This window comes from Thalassophryne amazonica, chromosome 2 (genome assembly GCF_902500255.1).
Source record: "Thalassophryne amazonica chromosome 2, fThaAma1.1, whole genome shotgun sequence".
Taxonomy (NCBI): domain Eukaryota; kingdom Metazoa; phylum Chordata; class Actinopteri; order Batrachoidiformes; family Batrachoididae; genus Thalassophryne; species Thalassophryne amazonica.
The window spans coordinates 134,758,770-134,778,914 of record NC_047104.1 but is presented as its reverse complement, the minus strand read 5'-3'; the positions used below and the strand labels follow the sequence as shown (position 1 = coordinate 134,778,914).

Sequence of the window (20,145 nt, the reverse complement as noted above, 5' to 3'; positions counted from 1 at the left end):
CAGAGCTGATCCTTCCCTCACATAATTCTCTGCCACTCCAGAATACATCATGCAATATTACAACTCTTCTTTTGGCACCCTGTCATAAGCTTTCTTTAAATCCACAAACACACAATGTAACTCCTTCTGGCCTTCCCAGTACTTCTCCATCAGTATGCTCACAGAGCTTCACTTGTTTTCTAAGCCTAGCTTCTACTACTCCTTCCCATAACTTCATGCTGTGGCTGATCAACTTTACACCTCTGGAGTGACTGCAACTCTGCACATCACCCTTGTTCTCAAAATTCTTGCATCATACCTCATTGATTCAAAATCCTAAATTTTGTCAGTACTGACAAAGTGCCCAACTTAGAGCCAGAGAGTCATGCTCAGTCACTTTCTAGTAGCTGTCACCACAGGTCATCTCCCCTCTGGGTTTGAATTTTGGTTTGAGAGGTCCTTTAGTCAGGCTATAAAAATATCTCATACTCTATAACTCATTCTTCTCCATCTGAGACCAGAAATTAGTTATGTTTTGTTTTCAGAAATGTTAACAGATTTGTCCTAAGACTCACAGAGGGTGAAGTTTGTTGACAGATTCATCCTCATGCGTCCTCTGCAAGTCAAGCCGGATTTTTCTGACTAGTGGCAGACAATAGGCATACGCAATGTCGAGTTTTTCCACTTTACTTATGCCATATTCCTAAAAAGAAAAAAACAAAACATGTAGGAAATGAGCATTCTTGCCTTGCATTCCTTCTTCAGCATAAACATTATCTTGACCTTGAATGTTGCATCCATGTTGTTGCAAACAATTGGGTAAGTGCAAGCAACTTACTGATTACAGCTAGCGATCCCTTCAATATAACCCAGTGGTGTCCAAACTATTCCAGAAAGGGCCAAGAGGGTGCAGGTTTTCTTTGCAGCCACAGACTCCAGCATGTGATTTCACTGATGAACTCATCCCGACTGCTCAAATTGAAGTTAATCAGTGAAATCACCTGCTGGAGTCAGTGGCTGCAAAGAAAACCTGCACCCTCTTGGCCCTTTCTGGAATAGTTTGGACAGCACTGGCTTATATTGAAGGGATCGCTAGGAATAGATTGGACACAACTGATGTAAGCTTTACATACTACATAACGGCTGCCTTAATCTTGACACAAACTCTAGTGATGGTACAGTTACATCCAGATAAAGGGGAAATAGTTTTTGTGTTCGTACATACTTCTCCACACACACACACACCCACACACACACACACACACACACACACACACCCACACACCCACACACACACACACACACACACACACCCACACACCCACACACACACTTCTAAAAAGGGTCTATAAAAGGTTGGATGAGGTCTGTAATAGCCACCAACTGCAACTGAGGAAAATCCAAATAAAATGTACGGTGCCCAGTAGAGGTGCCACAATACATGTATTTCTACTGAACCCTAATGCACACACGCAATGGTTCGGTGCACAGAACTGTATGCAGACTACACGGTACGACTGCACAGTACAATTACTGCATATTTCTGCAGGAGGAGTGGTAGCCCCCCTGAGTCGAACAGAGGAAACAGCAATTCAAAGCACTTGAAGCAAACAACCGCATAATTCCACTCAGAAACGTTGGACGCATAAACGGAATCAGTTAATTTACCCTTTTCTTCAAAAAAAAACAACAAAAACAAAAGAACACTGAGCCACATTCGTGTTGAATTACTGTCCCCATCTGACATCAGACCATTCATTCAGGTTTAGACAGACAACTTCATCAACTTATGACAAAAGTTATCTTTTATATGAATTAGTGTAAATTTTCATGGATGAGACGGCCGCCGAACAGCAACACTGCGTACAATGATTTCAAATCTGTTCAGAGTCAGGTTTTATGAGATGCCACCACTTGTGCAAATCTCAAACAAGCTTAAAATGGACAAAATATTGATCTGGCTCGACACATCACGAGACATAAAAATAAAAACAAAACACACCACACAGTACATTCATCCAATGTGAATGAGGAGATGTAATCCAATCTATCAACATTTAATTTAGTGCTAACATGTCTGACGGCAGCTCTCTGCTGCTCACAGATTAAAGATACAGTATAAAGATTTGAAGAATTATCAAAAACTGAACTTGTACCCAATCGTGATGTCTAAACAGAGGTGTGAATCCAACTGTGACTTCTGTGTACCATCACACCCCCAATGCTCAGATAAATGGAAGCAATTAAAGTACTGTATCTTTATAACAACAACAAAAAAGGTGTTCACCATAAGTGATTTTTTTTAAATTTTGCTCATATTGGTGATATATTAATGTAGCCATTTTGTTCCCAGAAAACATTTCAACATCAGCATAAAGATTTGAAGAATTTTCAAAAACCTAACGTACTGAATCGTGATGTCTAAACAGAGGTGTGAATTCAACTGTGACTTCTGTGTACTGTCACACCCCTAGTGCTCAGATAAATGGAAGCAATTAAAGTACTGAAAACTTTATAACAAAAAAGGTGTGCACCATAAGTGCTTTTTTTTTTTATTTTTGCTCATCTATGTATTGGTGATATATTAATGCAGCCATTTTGTTGTCAGTAAACAACATTTCAACAACAGCAAAAAAATAAATACATAAGAAGAATATGATCGAAAAGAAGCTCAAGTAGTCCTGTTTCTTTGCTACAGTGCAAATTAAATCACTCATCTTTTCTGCCATTCCTGCACATTTTCCTCATCCTCACTCTCACCTGGGGGATGACGACGTCAGCCAAAGAATGAGAGAGTCTAAAGAGCTCCAACGTATCCTCCAGGCCAAGAGATGAGTTGTGGATAACATCATACTTCACACAGTCATAAATGTCAGGTATTTTACTGATATCATAGCGGCCATTCTTCATGCGAAAGTCTTTCTCAAGTTTTGACCAGCGTTGCAGCATCAGTTCCAGTGTCTCACTATGGTACAACTGCAGGTCTGAAGGGTTAAGAGACAGAAAAGAGACAGGGAAGATGCTTAAAAGACACAAGTCAAGACTGGGAGCACGCACTCATGCAGTGTGTTGTCACATACACCATACCATGGAACTACCCCGGGCTGTGAACAGACACAACTCAAGCAGACAACCAATCCATCCCCACCTCTCAAAGCTAAACATCTATCTGCCACAGCCAGCTCAAACATGAGCATCCCCTTGGCCTTCTCCAGCTGCTGGGGTTCAGAACACAGTGGCACAGTCACTACCAGTTGAATGGGAAAGTGTTCAAACTTTTGACTGGCACTGTATGTTCTGGATCATGCACAGACAAACGTGCCACAGGTCCAAAATGTTGTAAAAGACACACTAAAACAAACAAACAAACAAAAACAATCCAGTCAGAACACACTTGCAAACATTTTCCAAAGCCTCTTCGTAATAGCTTATCAGGACCTGTAAAGGCACACAGCAAGCCGAGACTTGTGCTATGCTTGCTAAAAAGGGATAAATTACATATGTGACATGAGGGTCAATTTTTCACTCAGGGGCAGCTTGCACGGCTTGATCATTCAGCGAATGGTCAATCGCCACATTGAACTTCTGCACATATTATTGTGGGATGGTACTAGTGGGAATGCCCCAGAGTGCTGTTTTTGGCGGCTGTATTACAACCCCAATTCTAATGAAGCTGAGACGTTGTGTGAAATGTAAATAAAAACAGAATACAATGATTTGGAAATCCTCTTCAACCTATATTCAATTGAATACACCACAAAGACAAGATATTTAATGTTCAAACTGTGCAAATATTTGCTCATTTTGAAATGGATGCTTGCAACACATTTCAAAAAAGTTGGGACGGGGCAACAAAAGACTGGGAAAGTTGATGAATGTTCAGAGAACACCTGTTTGGAACATTCCACAGGTGAACAGGTTAATTGGAAACAGGTGAGTCTCATGATTGGGTATAAAGGAGCATCCCCAAAAGGCTCAGCCGTTCACAAGCAAAGATGGAGCAAGGATCACCACTTTGTGAACAACTGCGTGAAAAAAATAGTCCAACAGTTTAAGAACAATGTTTCTCGACGTTCAATTGCAAGGAATTTAGGGATTCCATCATTTACAGTCCATAATATAATCACAAGATTCGGAGAATCTGGAGAACTTTCTACACGTAAGCGGCAAGGCCGAAAACCAACACTGGAATGCCCGTGACCTTTGATCCCTCAGGTGGCACTGCATTAAAAACCGACATCATTGTATAAAGGATCTTACCGTGTGGGCTCAGGAACACTTCAGAAAACCGTTGTCAGTTAACACAGTTCGTCGCTACATCTATAAGTGCAAGTTAAAACTCTACCATCAAAGCGAAAGCCATACATCAACAACATCCAGAAATGCCGCTGCCTTCTCTGTGCCCGGGCTCATTTGAAATGGACAGACGCAAAGTGGAAAAGTGTGCTGTGGTCTGATGAGTCTACATTTCAAATTGTTTTTGGAAATCATGGATGTCGTGTCCTCTGGACAAAAGAGGAAAAAGACCATCCGGATTGTTACCAGTACAAAGTTCATAAGCCAGCATCTGTGATGGTATGGGGGTGTGTTAGTGCTCATGGCATGGGCAACTTACACATCTGTGATGGCACCATCCATGCTGGTACATCCAGGTTTTTGCAGCAACACATGCTGCCATCCAAGCAACGTTTTTTCAGGGACGCCCCTGCTTATTTCAGCAAGACAATGCCAAACCACATTCTACACGTTACAACAGTGTGGCTTCATAGTAAAAGAGTGCGGGTACTAGACTGGCCTGCCTGCAGTCCAGACCTGTCACCCATTGAAAATGTGTGGTGCATTATAAAGCACAAAATACAACAACAGAGACCCCGGACTGTTGAACAACTGAAGTCGTACATCAATCAAGATTGGGAAAGAATTCCACAATCAACAAGTAGTGTCCTCAGTTCCCAAATGCTTATTGAGTGTTGTTAGAAGGAAAGGTGATGTAACACAGTGGTAAACATACCACTGTCCCAGCTTTTTTGAAATGTGCTGCAGGCATCCATTTCAAAATGAGCAAATATTTGCACAAAACAGTAAAGTTTATCACTTTGAACATTAAATATCTTGTCTTTGTGGTGTATTCAATTGAATATAGGTTGAAGAGGATTTGCAAATCATTATATTCTGTTTTTATTTACATTTTACACAACGTCCCAACTTCATTGGAATTGGGGTTGTATATGATATGCATTCATCCACCTTCATGTGTGCATCAAGTTACTGAAGGTTATTGGATCCTGGATAACTTATTAAAAATTACCAACAGTTGTGGTTGAAACTAAAATGTTTGCTTCCTGAACACCGGCTATAATGTTTGCTTGTTGTTCCACTCCACCCAGCTAACAAAGTTGTGATTGCAGGGTGAAACATGCCCACCAGAATTCATCAAAACCACAGAACATGTAAATCATCGTATTCTGTTTTTAATTTACATTTTAAGCAACGTCCCAACTTCATTGGAATTGGGGTTGTAGGACTCGAGTGTAACTGGTCAAACCAGGATGTGATACAAAACATAAAGCGAATAACTGATGACTGTTACTTTATTGTTCAACTAAATTCGATCTCCCCATGGGTTTAAGGCTCTCAAGAGTGCTGCTTTCAAACATCACAACTGGAGTTTTATTTATTGAATAAATTAGCAGTTTAGGAACATGGGTTATAAATGTAACAAACTGGGACACTACGGGTTACATTTTGACATTTTTGGCATGCTCTCTGCAGCCGTACCAGGTGATTAAGACACTGGTCTATGAGGGGAAATTATTTTACTGTGTGCCTATCAAATTCAGATAAATTCGTTTAAGTGATTTTGTTTATTTTTACCAAAATACTTAGGTGCTGTGTGTCACACATTTGGTGGGGGTTTGGTGTCACCCTTTTCACATGAAAACTCAAAAAGATAAATTCCAAGATAACTGTGTCCTCTATGTTATCACAGTCAGTCTGAGCTGCGTGTCGTCAGAGTGAGCTGCAAAAAGTTTGTACCTGAGTTTTCAGAGGTGGTGTTTGTAGTTGCCATCTGCCACGCCGGTGTTTGCCAACCCGGACAGTGGGAATACCACCTCAACCGGCAACTTAGCCCCGCGACTGGACAGCAACAACGTCCGAGGCCCAACGTGGTGAATTCACTGAGGCCGCGCGCTGCGTCATTAGAGCCGCGCGTCACGAGTGCCGTTTCCCCGAGGCCTCGTGCAGCCACCGCGCATCCATCAGCGCGGAAACACCGAGGCCGCGCGGCACCAGCGAAGTGCAGATCCATCCCGGTGACAAACAACGCAGGCTGTTAACATCGGCGATCGACAAGCTGCTCATAAGCCGACCATGGGGCCTAAGAAGGTTCTGACAGCGGAGGAAGGTGACGATATTAAAAAATCTCTGGACTTTTTATCAGAGGAGATTTCTGTTGTGAAGCAGCAACAGAAATCAATCATGGATCTGGTGGAGGAGGTGAAGGCATTACGGCTCCAGAATGCCGAGAAAGACCGGCATCTGGTGCAGCTGGAAAATAGAGTGGCTGAATTGGAGCAGTACACCAGAATTAACAACGTCATCATCACAGGTCTTCACATCAAACCACGGTCCTACGCACGGGCGGTAACAGATGAGAGCGGAGGGGAGCCCAGTGAACAGGAGGTCAGCTCTGTGGAAAAACAGGTTGCTGATTTCCTCCTATCTAAAGGTATAGAAATGGATTTAAATAACATTGAAGCGTGCCACCCTCTGCCCCGGAGAAATGACGGTGATAAACGAACCGTCATCATGAGATTCATCAACAGAAAACACAAAACAGCACTGTTAAAACAAGGAAGAAAACTGAAAGGGACAAACGTATTCATCAATGAACATCTCACCAAACGGAATGCCGACATCGCCAGGAAAGCACGCTTCTTGAAGAAACAGGGAAAAATCCAGCACACATGGACTTCAAACTGTAAAATATTCATCAAACTGAACGGATCACCAGAACAAGCAAAAGTCATGGCAATAAGGAACATCGAGGAGCTGGACAAATATGAACAATAGTGTTTCTTAAAGCGAGGATCTGGACAGATATGACCAATAAGGTATGAGGACACAAACACATCACAACACCATGACACAGACCAGAGGAACCTATTCATCTACTACCTATTCATCTACATCTGGAGACAAGAAGGATATAACTCAAAGGATTGCTGATCATGGAAAAGTAGAACTGAGAACATTTAAATACACAGACCACAATGTACTGGACTTGGAGCACGATATAGACCCGGACAATAATTTCTTCTCAAATATCAATGACAGTTGTTGCTATTATACAGATGAACAGTTTAATCGGATCATTAAAACGGATAACAAATTATCAATAATCCATTTCAACAGCAGAAGTCTATATGCAAACTTTAACAACATTAAAGAATATTTAAGTCAGTTTAAAAAAATATTTAACATAATTGCTATATCAGAAACATGGATCAATGAAGATAAAGGAATGGATTTTGAACTGGATGGATATGAATTTAATTGTGTAAACAGAAAAAATAAGAGTGGAGGAGGAGTGGCTGTGTATGTGGATAAGAACATGGATTATAAAATAGTAGACAATATGACAACTGTGATTGATAACTTATTAGAATGTATAACTATTGAAATATGTGAAGAAAAAAGCAAAAATGTATTAGTCAGCTGTATATATAGAGCACCAGGATCTAGTATTGAAACATTCACTGACTGTATGGGAAAAATGTTCTCAAAAACTAATCAAAAAACTGTGTTAATTTGTGGTGACTTAAATATTGATCTGCTCAATCCAAATAAGCATAAAATAACAGATGAATTTATCAGTATAATGTACAGTATGAGTTTATATCCAAAAATCACCAGGCCAAGCAGAATTACATCCCATAGTGCCACCTTAATTGATAATATATTCAGCAATGATATTGAGAATAATACTGTGAGTGGATTATTAATCAATGACATTAGTGATCATCTACCAGTTTTCATCGTTTATAATAGAAACCATCGGCGGAATCAGCCAGAGGAGAAAATAAAATACAGGCGAGTGCGGACAGAGGAAAACATGAACACACTAAAGAAGGATTTACAGGAGCAAAACTGGGAAAAGGTATACAGTGAAAGTGATGTTGATAGTGCATATGAAACTTTTTTACAAATATTTACATCATTATATGATAAAAATTGTCCAATTAAACAAGACTACAGAAAACAAAAAATCCAAGCTCGACCATGGATGACGAAAGGGTTACGAAATGCATGTAATAAGAAAAATACACTGTATAGAGAATTCATAAAACTAAAGACTAAAGAGGCAGAAAATAGATATAAGAAATACAAAAATAGATTAACTAATATTATACGGGTATGTAGGAAGGAATATTATAGTAACATATTATATAATAACAAAAACAATATTAAAGGAATATGGGATATATTAAATAGCATTATCAAAAATGGTAATAAAAAACAGAGTTACCCTCAGTATTTCATTGATAATAATGTCAAGAAGGAAAATAAGGATGAGGTAGTCAACGGTTTTAATAATTTTTTTGTAAATATTGGACCAAGCTTGGCAGAAAAAATTCCCGATTCCCAACCTGAGGATTGGGATAATAATCTCATAGAAAGAAATCCCTGTTCAATGTTCCTCACAGCAGTGGATGGAAATGAAATTATAGACATTGTGAATAATTGTAAATATAAAACATCTACCGATTTAAATGAAATTGATATGGTGGTGGTAAAACAGGTCATTGAATGGATTGTAGAACCATTAACATACATCTGTAACTTATCATTTCAAACCGGTAAATTTCCCAATCAAATGAAAATAGCTAAGGTTGTGCCGCTGTATAAGACTGGGGATAGCCCACTTCACAAATTATAGACCTGTTTCTTTGCTTCCACAATTTTCCAAATTATTAGAAAAGTTATTCAATAATAGATTAGACAAATTCATAAATAAACATAAATTACTTACTGATAGTCAATATGGATTCAGAGCACATAGTTCAACATCACTTGCATTAATAGAATCAGTTGAGGAGATTACAAACGCCATAGACCACAAATTACATTCAGTTGGAATATTTATAGACCTTAAAAAGGCTTTTGATACAATCAATCATGACATATTAATCAGTAAACTTGAACAGTATGGGATTAGGGGGTTGGTGTTGCACTGGGTGAGAAGCTACTTAAGTAACAGAAAACAGTTTGTGAAGTTGGGGGAATATACATCATCATGCTTGGACAATGCTTGTGGCGTCCCACAGGGGTCAGTATTGGGTCCAAAACTGTTTCTAATTTATATAAATGATATTGTCAATGTTTCCAAAATATTAAAATTAGTATTATTTGCAGATGACACAAGCATTTTTTGTTCAGGGGGGGATTTGCAGGAGTTACTGAGGAGGATCAGTATAGAAATGGGAAAATTGAAAATATGGTTTGACAGAAATAAATTATCATTAAACTTAAGTAAAACAAAATACATGTTATTTGGCTATTGTAATACAGACATACAGGTTCAGTTACAAGTCGAGGGGGTAGATATTGAAAGGGTACATGAAAATAAGTTTCTGGGGGTGATAATAGATGATAAGATAAACTGGAAGACTCATATAAAACATATACAAAGTAAACTGTCAAGAAGCATTTCAGTTCTAAACAAAGCGAAACATATTCTGGACCACAACTCACTCCGCATTCTTTACTGCTCACTGGTTTTACCATATTTACAGTACTGTGCAGAGGTATGGGGTAATACTTATAAAGGTACAACACAATCACTATCAGTAATGCAGAAAAGAGCTATAAGAATTATTCATAATACTGGCTATAGAGATCATACAAATCCACTATTTTTACAATCCAAATTATTAAAATTCACAGACTTGGTTCATTTTCAAACAGTACAAATTGTGTATAAAGCAATAAACAATTTACTTCCAGCAAATATTAAAAATATGTTTTTTAACAGATCAGGGGATTACAGTCTGAGGGGGAAATTTAATTTAAAGCATCAGTGGGCACGAACAACATTAAAAGGTTTCTGTATTTCTGTCTGTGGGGTGAGGATGTGGAACAGATTGGGAGTGGGGCTCAAGCAATGTCCAAGCATGAACCAGTTCAAACAGCGGTACAAAAATATGGTTTTTTCTGGGTATAGGGAGGAGGAAGGGTAATGAGGGTTAGGGTGTTTTTGTTGTTTGCTTCGGCTTGTAAATATATAGTATTTTGTATGTAAGTAGGTATGTGTAGGTGTATATTTATGTTTGTGTATATATACGTGTATATATGTATATGTGTATATATGTGTATGTTGATGTGTATATGTATGTGTGTGTATATATATGTATATATATATATATTGATATTGGTTTAGGTGTGTAGGAATTTATGTGTATATGTGGCAAAGGGTATTACTGGTTGTGGGGAAGAAGGGGTAGGGATAAATAAGCTGATGCTTCACCCTACCCCTTTTCGGACATGTTGGGTACACAGTAGGAACTTTTTTGTTGTTGTCTTTACTGATCTATCTTGTAATTGTTGTTGTATCAAATGTTCGAAATAAACAGTTTTCATTCATTCATTCATTCATTCATTTTCATTCATTCATTCATTCATTCATTCATTCATTCATTCATTCAATATATATAGAGAGACAATCTGTTGTATGGCTGGGGGGGCCTGGCTGCCTTTTTGTTTCTGTCTTTTGTCCTGTCTTTTGTTTTTCCTTCCAGGTGGCTTGCATTTGGGACTGAGTGGCTGTGTAGCTGAGTTTATCAGGACCTCACCCATATCACCTGAGGCTGATCACCTGCGGCTCGTCAGGACTCACAGCTGTGGTGCATCTACATGGATTGGAACATGGTGGCATTTAAGACTGGAGTACACAGTGTGTATTTGCCAGAGACTCGACCTTGTGACCAGACAGGTGAGATCGTCGTCTCGGGAGCCATCTCATCATCAGTGGATGCAGAGAACGTCCAGGTTTGATGCATGGTCTGTGAAAGAGGAGGGGGTGAGGTCTCACGCTCGTCAGCACACTTCCTGAGGTACGTCAGATTTTGTGACTAACATTTATACAGTCAGTAAATGTGGTGTCCCTCACACCTTATTATATTGAGCTGTATGTTGGTCGTGTAATCAGCTTCCACTGCAGTGGAGTTTTGTGAACTGGGTGTTCCATGCCTGCAGGGTGGGAAGCTGATTAGTAATTAAGCCAGGAAGTGTTTGCTGTTTGTGCACCTCTGAGCGTTCTCTCTGTGTGTTGAGTGTGGACTCACATAATGATTCCTTCTTTCACAGACTCGGTTTGTCGCGGCCACCTGGGGGGTGTCGGCGGGGTCCTTGGGTCCGAATTGGTTCTGGCTCCGGACCGTTAGCGCTGCTGGGAGCGCACCGCAAAACCACCACGCCAGACCGCGCACTTTTTTCACAGCACTGTTATGTTCATTAAACTCTGTTATCCTTTGTACCGTGCTCTGCTTATTTTATACTGGGTCCTTCAAACGCTGGTCGGTTCTCCGGGCTGCGTCCGACACATAACACAATCATTTTATATTTTTTCCCCTGCACATAGGGCTGTTCTGTTTTTACTGACCATTAACATTGTCTTGTGTAATGGTGTCACCTTTTCATGAAGTGACCCATTTCCACTACAAACAACAACCCAATATGGGATTTTGTTGCATGAAAACAAGACAATGCTATCACTTTCTAGTAAAAACCAAATATGCACACTGATTATGATCAACTTTCCTTGGATGAAAAGAAAAGGTGAAATGAGATCTCATAAAAGTTTCATTTATTTCTCCCGGACAGCTATGAGGTGGGTGTGAAACCAAAATTAAACTATGGCTTACTTTTCCCATCTCTCAGTTTTGTCTCCAAAACAGAAGGACACACAAACCCTCAAATCAGCGTCCTTTTAAATGTGAAAAGACTACTTATCAAGCCCTAAAATGATTCTCAGAGACAAAACAAGCTAAAATGAGAATGAAGTGAGAATCTCAATTTTATCTCTTGCTTTATACAGAGCAAACTTTGAGCAGTAAAATTTTCTTCTGGGTCGAGGCTTTTCCAATGTCTGTCATACAAGGAGCATAAAGCTGACGTATGTCGAATGAACACTGGTTCAACCTGTGACAGATCCATTCAGATCACTTTAAAAAAAACATGTCACAACAAAATCACAATTTAGATTTAGGCTGTTAGTGACCATTCGATGAGTCACTGTGATTACTTTGTGAACTTCTGTGACCGGTTTCAAAGTGTACAACAGTCGCAACAAACAGCTATGGAGACTCCGAAAACAAAGTACTCGTGAGTACTCGAGTGTTTCAGACAGCGGTGACATAAAAACAGCATTATGGATATGTCCCACATCCATGTATACAGCTGCAGTAAACCAGCATCCTGCCACACAAGCAGTATGTCACCACACTTTAGGCAGTGGTGGGCAGAGTTCTGCTAGTCTGCTAATTATCAAAGCTAACTGTTTTGTTAGCTGATTAGTTTTTCAGCTAAATTCAAAAACCATCAGCCGACCAGTTAGCTTCTGATAACTTTTAGACAGCTAACGTTTTTTTTTACATAGTAAGTAAAGGTGGAAACATTTATAAACCCTGTTAGCTCCTGTCTGCTATGTACTCTGCAGCAGAGAGGCAGCTTCCCTTCCTGGTTGCCTTTTTGGCCACCTGTCATTGTGAACACTGTGGTTACTTAGCTGCAACATTTCTATCACTGTGTGTTCTGATAATTTTGTTTAATTTGTTTGTATGGCCAAAGCAGACTGTCACCCCACTGAATCTAATCTGCATGACATTTCTTCCAATAAACAAACACACGAGGGAGTTTTTCCCTTATCAATGTTGATTATGTGCTTGCTCACAGGCTGGGTAAGGTTTAAATCTTACTCATGTATAGCACTTTAGGATAACTTGTGTTGTGATTTGGTGCTGTATAAATACATTGAAAGTAGTCTGTTTTGTGTCAAATATCTGTACCTGCAATTTGAAGATTGTGCTGACGGTTTGTGTTGCGGCCAGGATTACTCTGGCTATGACACACACTGTGGACACTGTCAGGTAATTTGTGGTGCATTTCAAACACACTGCTGCTGATCTTGATGACTTTGTGTAGAAGGAATATGTCAACATCATTCCAAATCAAGTTATGCTTAGGGTGACAGTGGAGGAAATTAAATCTGTATTTCAACCAAAATTTCCCACCCAAATTCTACATTTCAACTTCCTGTTTAAGCTTCAATGTGCATGCGAGGTCACTCCAAGAAATAAGACTTTACTGATCTCACAGTGGAGAAATTCACATGTTACGTCAGCTCTTAATAAATACACAAGATGAGTGCGAGTATAAGAAAATGTGCATCAAACAGCGTGTGCAAAGATAAGCAATAATAATAATAATACTTGTAACAATACAATAAAATAAGAAAATAAGGTAGAAATAAAATATATATATATAAGTATATATGCATATATAAACATGATTGGAATTAAAAATAGGAATATCTTATTTACAATATGCGGAGTTTAGATGTGATAAGGTGATATTAGTGCTGGAATTTTTAAAGAAGTTGTTATTGCACATGATTTGTAGACAGATTAATATTGCACATGATTTGTGGACATATTACTGCTCCACTTTAAAGTACAGACAATGGACCTCTGATACCGATAAGAAAAGATGTCATTCAGTGTGGAAATACAGCTCTTAGGTGTGTTGTGGCTGAGTGCTCAAATGCGAGAGACAACAGGTGTTATGCTCACATTCAGCCTAAGTTGGAAGAGTGATAAAATTATTTTATATATGGAGCACACATTTTTGTCTCAGGATCACTTCATGGAAGGCCCGATACTTTCTTCTTAATTGTGAATAAACACATTTCTGACCCATTTTGTTGTTACGTGGGTGTGCAACTGAGCGAGAGAGTCAGACACACCTCTTACAGAGGTGCTGCCTGTGACCGATCAACAAAGACAGAAGAATGTGCAAATAATTGTTTTGGAGTTACACATTGATAAAGATCAGAGTGATGGGTTCCCTGCCAGCCCCAGCCGCCTTTTATTAGTCTGCGGCGGGTGCTACTTCAGAGCAGACTCTCTGCCATCTTGAGCACTTGCATTGAACAAAGCATACCAGGGTTATGCCATACACACAGTGAGCTAGAGAGCCTGAGTGTGTCCCTGGGCTGTGATGCACGTCCCCTGGTCCGGTTGCCTTGGTCGCCTGTGTCATTTTGTGAATAGATATTTTTCTAAAAGAGTGCTTGTACAGATGGGTTCTATTTCATTCCTCCTGACCGCCAGAGGGCATGTGCTTTAGCACCTGGATTATTCCATGCGTGCATGCGCACAGGTTATTATGTAACATTGCTAATTATATTTTGGACTAACATGCCATTCCAGCAGGGGGCGGCAAATCATCTTTATATTAAAAGCGCAAGTGCGTGCGTGATTTTATTTAGTAAGTTCAATGTTAGTACATAATTGTAAATATGTTAAAAATGATGACACAAAAAAGTGGAAACACTTATTTCCATTGTGGTCCATTTAAAAATCAAATGGCAAAACCGATGTTAAAATAAAATAATAATAATAATAATAATAATAATAATAATAATAAGTGTGTATGTGATAAGAAAATAAACAATTTCTAAATACATTAAGACAGTAAATTAACATTAAAAATTATATAATTAACAGGAGAAAAAAAAACAGTTGAATTCTTCCTCTAAAAACTGTGTAGGTCTAAGGTTCTAAAAACATTCTGGACTCGCACACCATTCCAAGTCATTGCAGAAACTTTGCAGAATTTATTACCACCATTGAAAAATGTCACCTACCTATTTTATAAACACTACCCAATCTAGAGGCCGTGGATCCTCATAGTTAACATGTTAGTTAATATTTAATTTAACAAATATAAATGACCATTTAATATTATTATTACGCTGCTGTAAATCATGGGAAATTCCATTTATGTCACCTGTTTCCCATCTGATATTTGTTATCTGATTCAGATTCATTATTTGGCTCAAACCTGTGGTCTAATCACAAAATATGACAATGTTATCTTCTCTGCTACAACTGGAAGTGTCTACTTCATACAAGTTTTCAGACACAGACAAAATGCCCCCCCCCCCGGCCGAGCTGCTTGTGCAGCTTGATATTGTTTTCAGCACAACAAACCTGCCAATGTACCCCTTTCACTTCAAGATTGCCACATTTCAGCTGCTTTTGGCCATTCACGACCAAACAGTGCTAGGACTACAACTCAATCATTCAATATATTTACCAACAGAAAAACTGACATACTATCACAAAATAATGTGAAGCGGTAACCAAAACAAAAATCATGTCAGTTGTACTTTAAACCCTATACATTAATCAGCCATAACAATGTGACCACCTCTCTAATACTGGGTAGGTCCCCTTTTGCAAACAAAAACAGCTCTGACCCTTCAAGTTACAGACTCCACTCTGAAGGTGTGCCGTGGCATCTCACCTCAAAGCGTTAGCAGCAGATACTTTAAATCCTGTGAACTGCAAGGTTCATAGATTGGACTAATTTGTCCAGCTATCCCACAAGACCATGTTGCCAGTTCACTGGTTTTCCTTTCTTGAACAACTTTTGTTACATACTGACCACAACAGACTGGGAACATAACACAGGAGCTGTGATTTTGGACATCCGCTGCCCCAGTTGTTTGACCATCACAACTGCCTAATATATCCAGCCAACTGACAGGTACCATTGCAGTGAGAAAATCAAAGATATTCACTTCACCGGTCACAATGCTATGGTTGATCAGTGTACATTATAGGTCACCTGCGGAAGTGGGGTCTTCCATTCTTTTACGGATTTGTGAGGTCAGGCTCTGAATGAGGGCATAGACCTGGTCACAAGTAGCTACTGGGTTCTGGACTATCTTCATCGAATTCACCAAAGAAACACTGCCAGTTGGGGTCAGCTGGAACACATGCAAAGAAATAAGACAAAGACACTTTTATTAAAGTCATGGTTCACGGCTCTGGAGTTCTCATTTTGTTTCCTGGATTTCTGATAAACTGTGATTCTTAGTCTTCTTGTGGTCTCCTATAGTTTTCCTACATGACAATGATTTCATGATTACTGTATTCTCCCCCATGTTGTTTATTCTTCATACTCTCTAGTGTTGCCTTTCAGTGTGATGTTTCCTCTTGTTCTCTTCGTGTTATTGCCTTCTGTATGTTTAATATCAACCACACTTTTACTGTGACATCTGCTCTCTGTGCACTTCCAGTAGCTTTATATGTTGTTCACAGACTTCCAGGTTCACATGTGTTTTGGTTTCCTTACTAAATGTTCCAAACACCATTTTATCTCCACTCTTTCCTAACTCCTAACTCCACTGCCAGATTGTTAGTGCTCCTATGCCTGGTTTCTTGCATCATTTTATCAGAACAATGCTGCCCTGATTTCTACAAACCCGTCACACATTTGCTAGTTGTGTTTAACTGTCTGCATGTTTGGCTGGATAACCCATTTGCTGCTTGCTCAACAGAGACCTTTGCTGGACAGACTGAATCTATGTGTACCTACTGTTGGCCTGTGTCCTGCATCACTCCCTATTACCACCCGGACATGATTGTTGCATGGATGTCCATTGATGCTAGCTGTAACTGCTAACTCTGAAGAGTTTGTGAGAAATAAAGCCAACTTATACCCATCTTCACTACTGTTCTCTGCTCTGAGGTCATTGGTCTTGCTGTTCCATAAAGTTACCAGCCAATTAAGCATAATACTACACAAATGCATATAAACACTTTTCACATCAGATAAACATCAAATACACAATCTCAACAGAAATCTGCAGCATCAATGAACAACTGTATCATCTAATTTCAACAGCACTAAGGGTAGAAATATTTCATTATGACCAGCCACTAATCCTCTGCAGAATCAATGGAGATATCATCATCATCACCATCATTTAAGGGCTGTGCGCCCCTCAGTGCTGGCCATCATTAAATTCCACATTTGTATCACTCCTACTTTTGTTTTGGATGGACGCATAAAAACAAACCCTTAATCTATGTTTGACCAACAGTTAGCACATGTCCATTGTTAGAGACGTCTTCTATCAGTACACTCAGCCACAAGGTTTTGAATAATCACCCTATCGTAGTCTTCATCGATGAAATCTCTGTTTTTCTGCAGAATCTCATGCAGTCGTGCCTTGACCCTGTGCTGGCAGCTGCTCAGTGAGTCGCTATCGCTGTCCAGCAGGCCATTCATGTTCGCACTCTTCACCATCTGCACCAGGATTGGTGTAAGCTCGCCCTCAAGTGCCAGCAAACCCTGCACACACAGACAGAGAACCAACTGAGAGATAATGTATGAAATTTGACACCATTTTTATTGTTAAGTGATGACTGTTGCAATTATTTTCCACTGTGTTCAACACACTAGATATTTCCGTGTGGCTTATTGTTTGACATCAATGATATAAGATCGAGGATTATCTATCTTAAAAATAAGACAGGATACAACACCCTCTGAAGGAACATTATCATAAGAAAAGGAATATGCTGCTCTGGGGGTTAGTAAGATTAGACCTTACTTGTGTGAAGCGCCTTGAGACAACTCTGTTGTGATTTGACGCTATATAAATGAAAATAAATTGAAATTGAATATGGAATATAACTGTATTTAAACATTTTTTAAGATGGAAGACAAGACCACCCAAACCTTGTAACAACAGTTGACTGTGCTGTGCAGCACAATTACACAGGCAATTGTATTTTAAATATTAAGGTGCTATAAATGATTCAGTGCCAAGTGATGTTACGCCACCATCACGGACCAAAACACCTGCTTTTGGCCACTCCTCCTCCACACTGAAAAGAATGAAAGCCAACTGGAAGCCTTTTGTAGCTGAAAGGGCCCCCCTTCCCCCAGTCTCAGGTGACCCTGAACCATCCCTTAGTTATGCTGCTATATATGTAGACTGCTGGGGGGGTTCCCACGATGCACTGTTTCTTTCTCTTTTGCTCTGTATGCACCACTCTGCATTTAATCATTAGTGATCGATCTCTGCTCCCCTCCACAGCATGTCTTTTTCCTGGTTCTCTCCCTCAGCCCCAACCAGTCCCAGCAGAAGACTGCCCCTCCCTGAGCCTGGTTCTGCTGGAGGTTTCTTCCTGTTAAAAGGGAGTTTTTCCTTCCCACTGTAGCCACGTGCTTGCTCACAGGGGGTCGTTTTGACCGTTGGGGTTTTACATAATTATTGTATGGCCTTGCCTTGCAGTATAAGGCGCCTTGGGGCAACTGTTTGTTGTGATTTGGCGCTATATAAAAAAATTGATTGATTGATTGATGTTTGTGATAAGATAGTAGAGAAGCTTGAATCTTCGTCTGGACTGGATTGCTTGACGTGAAGACGTTTCGCTTCAAATCACAGAAGCTTCCTCAGCTAAAATTCTTGCTCTGGTAGTCTGACTTCTGTCTTGACTCTTGTAGAGAAGAATAAACCAGAAGCCAACAAAAGCTGGAGTTTTTTAACCTAACCAGACCCCACCTACCGAGAGGCTGACTGCTATAGGCTAGTGACTAAACAATAGCTCTAATTAGCACCTATTGTGCTCTAGTTAGCACTCTCCTAATGACAGGACGGAAGCCTCCCCTGATGGCTCACTTGACGACTCTCTCCTGATGATGTGAATGACTCATTACCATGAACAAAAGACTGAAACTGCTTTGACCTGAGTACCCCATTGTAAACAGGGGACAAAGCGTGTCTGAGACCCGCTCCGCGTTTAAGGCTGGGTTTCAAATGTTTTACAAAGAATGCTTCCTTGACACCTCTCTCAAACCATTTCTTCTCTCTGGCTAAGATTTTAACTTCCTTGTCCTCAAACGTGTGGTTAGTGTCTTTCAGGTGGAGATGAACTGCAGACTGAGGTCCACTGGCGACCTCTCTGCGGTGCTGGTATAGCCTCTTGTGTAAAAGTTGCTTCGTCTCACCTATGTAGTGTTCATTACAGTTTTCCTGACATCTGATATGATACACTACATTGCTCTGTTTGTAACTAGGGATCCTGTCCTTAGGGTGAACTAATTTCTGTCTCAAGGTGTTGACTGGTTTAAAATAAAGTGGGATTTTGTGCTGTCTGAAGATCCTCTGTAGTTTTTCCCCTACTCCTGCTAAATAAGGGAGAGACACTCCTCTTCTTCTTGTCTCCGTCTCCTATCTGGTCTCTTTGTTTTCTGGGACTTCTGCACTTTGTCCAGGGACCAACGTGGGTACCCACATACTGTGAGGGCTGAGTACATACGAACGTCTGAAGAGAGACCCCACGAGTGGCTATAAGAAGAAAATCATTAGCTGCCTCCAAAACCTGGAGAAAGAGGGACTCATCGACCGGCAGACATACTACAGACTGTACCCGGGGGACGCCACTCCATGCATCTATGGACTGCCCAAAATCCACAAACAGGACGTGCCACTCAGGCCTATTGTATGTAGCACAGATTCCATCACATACAATTTGGCCAAGCACCTCAAGTGGATTTTGGCTCCTCTAGTGGGTAACTCAGACCACCATGTGGAGAACACACAAGATTTTGTGAACAAAATCAAGGACCTGCAGCTGGAGGCAGATGACACTATGGTGTCATTTGATGTGACTTCGTTGTTCACCTGCATCCCCACCGCTGAGGCCATCTCAGCTGTGAGGCAGAGACTGCTGGAAGATGTGTCTCTACCTGAAAGGACCAAACTCACACCAGACCACTTCTGCCAACTCTTGGAGATCTGTCTTAACACCACGTATTTCCTGTTTAAGGGGAATTACTACAGGCAGATCCATGGTTGTGCGATGGGGTCTCCGGTATCCCCCATTGTGGCCAATCTGTACATGGAGCGAGTGGAGAAGACAGCCTTGACGTCGTTCACGGGCATCTCTCCCAGTCACTGGTTCAGATATGTCGATGACACATGGGTTAAAATCAAGCAACAGGAGGTCGAGGACTTTACAGAACACATCAATTCGGTGGACTCCAATATCAAGTTCACACGTGAGGATGCCAGAAACAACCATT

The 20,145-nt window shown here is 40.2% G+C and overlaps 1 protein-coding gene across 9 annotated transcripts in view; it reads right to left on the bottom strand.

The window, feature by feature from the left end:
- ppip5k1a (diphosphoinositol pentakisphosphate kinase 1a) overlaps positions 1–20,145 on the bottom strand; it is a 171,249-nt gene that overhangs the window by 72,858 nt on the left and 78,246 nt on the right. For all 9 annotated transcript variants that reach the window (XM_034194040.1, XM_034194052.1, XM_034194059.1 and 6 more), the window contains 4 exons: positions 17,221–17,403; positions 15,892–16,033; positions 2,740–2,963; positions 555–682 (listed from right to left, as the gene is read on the bottom strand). In XM_034194040.1, the coding sequence (XP_034049931.1) occupies positions 555–682; positions 2,740–2,963; positions 15,892–16,033; positions 17,221–17,403 (677 nt within the window). The remainder of the gene's footprint in view (positions 1–554; positions 683–2,739; positions 2,964–15,891; positions 16,034–17,220; positions 17,404–20,145) is intronic.